The sequence below is a fragment of the Malurus melanocephalus genome, unplaced genomic scaffold (genome assembly GCF_030028575.1).
Source record: "Malurus melanocephalus ecotype Western Australia unplaced genomic scaffold, MMel_1.1 scaffold_539, whole genome shotgun sequence".
Taxonomy (NCBI): Eukaryota; Metazoa; Chordata; class Aves; order Passeriformes; family Maluridae; genus Malurus; species Malurus melanocephalus.
This window is the reverse complement of record NW_026623771.1, coordinates 85137-89814: the sequence shown is the minus strand read 5'-3', so window position 1 is coordinate 89814 and position 4678 is coordinate 85137. Positions and strand designations below refer to the sequence as shown.

General features: G+C 43.5%; 1 protein-coding gene across 3 annotated transcripts; it reads left to right on the top strand.

Moving 5' to 3' along the window:
* The first annotated feature begins 230 nt into the window (after positions 1 to 230).
* Positions 231 to 4101, top strand: CCDC127 (coiled-coil domain containing 127). 3 transcript variants are annotated; one of them, XM_057381884.1, is made up of 3 exons: positions 231 to 487; positions 817 to 945; positions 1533 to 4101. In XM_057381884.1, the coding sequence occupies exons 2-3, from the start codon at positions 825 to 827 to the stop codon at positions 2204 to 2206; spliced, it is 795 nt and encodes a 264-aa protein (XP_057237867.1). In that variant the 5' UTR covers positions 231 to 487; positions 817 to 824; the 3' UTR covers positions 2207 to 4101. The 3 variants fall into 3 exon arrangements, with proteins under 3 accessions (XP_057237867.1, XP_057237866.1, XP_057237868.1); XM_057381883.1 differs by lacking the exon at positions 231 to 487 and having other exon boundaries at positions 571 to 945; XM_057381885.1 differs by lacking the exons at positions 231 to 487; positions 817 to 945 and adding an exon at positions 967 to 1161.
* The last annotated feature ends 577 nt before the right edge of the window (positions 4102 to 4678 follow it).

Below are 4678 nucleotides of genomic sequence, written 5' to 3'. Positions count from 1 at the left end.
AAAAAAAAAAAAAAAAAAAAAAAAAAAAAAAAAAAAAAAAAATTTAAAAAAATAGCCTAGAACTGTGTTACTGCCATTATTTTTCCTCGGTGAAATACTGAAAAATGTAGTTGTTCAATACTGTAAGATTCAGCCTCTTTATCTCTGTGGCAGCGCCTGACATTTTGCCTAATGAACAGGCCAGAATTATTTTTGAAGTTGTGGGGAAGACCATTTCGGAGATACAAGATTTGGATAGAAGGGTGAAGGAAACACTGGATTGTCTCTCTAGGGCAAAAAGTAGACGGAGCAAATTCAGAACGCAGAATTTAGATGTCGCTCCCGGCTGTATTTCAATGTCAGTGTTAATGGAATAAAAAGCGACCGCCTGGGGCGGGGACGGATGTCAGGGACCTCTGGAGCCCGGTGAATGCTTTTGTAGTCACAGCTCGGCTCCCCCCTCTTCTCTCGGCTGGTGGGCCGGCCCGGGAGGGGGCGGGGCCGGCAGGTGAGTGGCAGCGGCGCGGGCTCGCGCTCCCTCGGGCTCGTGCGTGGGGGTCCCGCCGTGGGGGGAGCGGGACGGGGTCGGGAATGGGAGTGGGAATGGGAATGGGAGTGGGAACGGGAATGCGGATGGGAACGGGGATGGGCCCAGCGTGCCGTGCCGCGGCCGGGGCTGCCGCTCGGAGCACGGCCAAGCCCCCGAGTGCCGGGGCCGCCGTTCGTGAGGCTCGTACAGAATCCCCAGTTCCGCAGCAGAAGGAAAGGGTGGCAGCGGGAGCGGCCCCGGCCCCTCTGCGCAGTGCTGAGGCCGCGGCTCCTTTCTGTGCATCGCAGGTGCCTTCATGAATAACTTAAACGACCCTCCCAACTGGAACATCCTGCCCAATCGGCGCGATCCCGGGGATGACGGCAGCCGGTGGAATTACGCCCTGCTGGTCCCCATGCTGGGCCTGGCCGCCTTCCGTGAGTAGCGCTGGGCCCCCAGCCCAAAGGGGACTGCTGGAGCAGTGCGGTGACAAAGGCATGCCTCGTCTGAGCACTTCCTCAGGCCTTCTTGTTTATGATGTTATGAACAACAAGCACTGTTCATACATGGGAGTTGATTTCATAATAATTAAGATGCAATTTACAAAGCTYTCTCAAGGAAAATGGGCACAGGATGTGCTGGAGAGCCCAGAGGTAACAACCCCAGATGTTGCTGATGTGTATTTATTTACTGGGCCTAGGAAGTTCTTTGTGAAGTTCTTGCATCATAAACCTCCAGTTTTGTTTCTCCATTATTTTCCTTCTCTAATCCAAGCAGTGCAAGTATTGGTAATAAAAGATTAGGGGTGTTTTATTTTAGAGAAAATATGATTATTTGAAGTGATGTACTGTGAAACAGGGATCACAGAAACACATTTTGTGTGAACATGTAAATAGAAGTGTCACTGGGGAGGGCAGGAAAGCTTTTTGCCACTTAATAGCTTTATTTGAGCCACAGTTAATTAATCATAGCTATCATTTTTACATGTTATACTTGTATCTGAAGTCTCATTTATATATGATAGGTTGGATCTGGACCAGAGAATGTCAAAAAGAAATAGAAAAAGAGAAACAAGAATACTACAAAAAGGAGTCAACTTTACAAAAAGACCTGGAAGGCAAATACCGGGATATAATCACGGAGAATCGTCGTGCTGTTGCTCACTTGGAGGTGGAGCTGGAAAAGGAACGCAACAGGACCCTGAGTTACCGGGAAGCCCTCGTGTCCCAGAGCCGCAAACTAGTGGAAGAGAGAAAGCTCCTAGAGCAGGAGCAGGTGAAGCTGGAGCTAGAAAAACAAGTCCTTTTGAACTCAGGAGCAGAAGGTACCTTGTACCAGAGCTGCCTGGCAAAGGAAGAAGAGTGGCAACAGAGAGCCAATATTTTACTAAAAGAATTGGAAGAGGGACTGAAAGAAAGRCAGGACATCTATTGCAGTATTACTGTACCCAGAAGTCAGAGACTAGAAATAGAGAAAAATCTGCTAGTTAAAGCAGCAACTAATCCTGTTGCTATGGCTTTAGATGTGGAGAGTGGCTTAAAAGATATTTTCAAACATGATAACTACTGTGGCAATGTGCTGAGCAAAACCAGAAGTCAAAACGGAAAGCTTATGTGGCTGTATTTGAGATACTGGGAACTAGCTGTTGAACTGCAGAAATTCAAGAAGGTAGAAAAGGCCATGTTAGGAAAACGCTAAGCAGGGGAAACAGTGGGATTCYGTGTGATCCACCATGTTTGGTAGGGACAATCATGGTTGTAGTCCAAAGCTGTTAAATTMTTCTGCTGTGTTGCCATCTCTTCTCCTCCTTGCACTTGTATTTGCATGGGACATGTGCGGTGCTGGTGCCTTTCCTCTCACTAACAGCAGATGCTCTGGTGAGCTGTGCATGCTCTTAAACCCCGTGAGTGTGTTTGTGTTGCAGTATAGAGATACGACAACTCCCACAGGTATCAGAAGCAGCAAAACAACTCAGTGTAGGGGGATTTGCCTCACTGATGGTCACRCTCCATCAACAGAGAAGTGTGGTTTGTCTCTCCCATGTGAGGTAGCACATGGTGCTCCTTCTCCCTCACATTTTACATGGTGTCTCAACAGTCTTTTTTTTTATTACAGTTATTTTTTTTATTGTTTAAGCAAGACTGATTTTGAGGCAGGTGTTTCGAAGAGATGGTATTGGAGCCGKCTGCTTGACATATAAATCCTGCGTGTCTGTATGCACAATTATATAAATACATATATATGTGTGAATGTGTGTGTATGTGTTAGTATTCAGGAGGGGAGAATAGTTTGATCCTTTCTCAGATTAATTGRTCTTGCATTGTCTTCCAGTTTAATATACAGATAGTGCTTTATGAATTAAACATCCAAAAGATGCTAATTCAAATGACACGTAAAGGAGCAGACTGATGTCTCATTGGCTCTTGGGATCCATTCTCAGATATGAGGGAGTATATCAACTGGAAGTTTTATTTTCATACATTGGATGTACCTTAAGAATACCWATATTTCTTTCATAGCTGAGGTTTTAGTTGTAACTCAACAATGTGTCACCATTTGGATGTCCCCCTGCTGCTGCCTCTGTCTCCCAGGGCACTGGCTRCCACCTGGTTTGCCTTCAGGAACCTCCTTGCCATTGCACCTGGCCCTGCTCCTTGGACAGGTCCTGTTTGTTATTTGCAGATGGGAACCTAAATGCAGCCTGCACTGGTAGCCACTACTCCCTCTCTGACTGTCTCCCTTCTCCCAGAACTGAAGTACATACTCTTTTTGCACTTCTTAAATTTTGTGCTTGTGGTTCACTTTACATGCACGTGACCATGAAAGCCGACAGATAGACAAGTTTTGCAAACTTTCTTAAGAAAGGCGTCTTGTTCATTAAGTGAGTAAAATAAAGTGGGTTTGGTAAAAATAAAATAATATGTACCGTAAAATAATACAGGAAAATAAATGGATCCAGATTAAAAAATCCAACAACAAATAAATTTTAAAAACCTAGTGCATTYCAATACCTGAAATTTCTTAGAACTTTGAGTATACTTAGGGTCCTTTCAGTGCTAGGAACCACCTTCTTTTTAAAATGTGCCATGCATTTCAAGTAATAACTTCTTTCTTCCTCCTTTCTAACCCAGCCTTAGACTTCAAAGGGGCAGTGTTTACCCTTTTGTTTATATCCTCTAGTTTTCTCTGTTACTTGACTTTGATCAGTGTTGGTAGGTTGTCAGTCTATTAATTAGCAGTTTGATATTTACTGAGGGCTAGACTTGACAAACRTATTTTCTCTAGGCAATCACCTAGAACCATGGCTTGGGAGCAGTCCAGCTAAGTGAATGCCCATCCTCCTGCAGATGTGGGGGATTTTCTCTTGCTATTTTCTCCTTGTTTCATTTCAGTGTGAGCACAGAAGACAGCAGATAAATCTTTTGAAATAGTATGTGCATCTTAATCCAGTTACTAAGCAGAAATATCTAACATAACAAAATTCCAGCCAGATGTTTCCTAACTACCTGGTTTTCCAGTTGTAACTTTGCTCACCTTGATAGTAGTAGTTTTTTTGCTGTGTTGATTTATTAGTCTTCTGTATACTATTTTTTTTAAATAAAGTTTTAGTAGATAAACTTGGAGGAAAAAAATAGATCACAAATGCCAGAAGGGCCACAGTTTGTCTGGGTGCCAAGCATATGCAGGTTGGGAAATGAGAACACAATTGAGTTTCTACTGTATGCGATGCCCTGAGCTGACCTGCTGCAGCTGGACATAGACACACACTCTAATTGCCCAGGAGAACAAATTAGTTTGACTAATTTAGCCCATGTAATTCCTTCAGGATGTAGAAAGTGACCATCCAGCTCTAGCGCGTTTCACACGTACCTGCAGGCAGTTAAGCTGTTCCTCTGACTAAGAGCATCAAGTCAATGCCAATGTATTTGAGATTCATGCCTTGAACTTGTAAACTTAGCATTAAAAGGTCAAAGATTTTATGCTTTTTCATTTTGTTTCATAGTTTGTCACACATACCACTCAAAACATTTAAAGACAATGTAATCAAGGTTAAAATACTATTTTTTTTCAGTATAAATATGTACATTCAAACCTTATACTCCTGATTGTACGGGGTTGGATGCAATGTAGAAAAGCTTTGGTATTCATTTTCTCTCTTTTAGAAGTGTC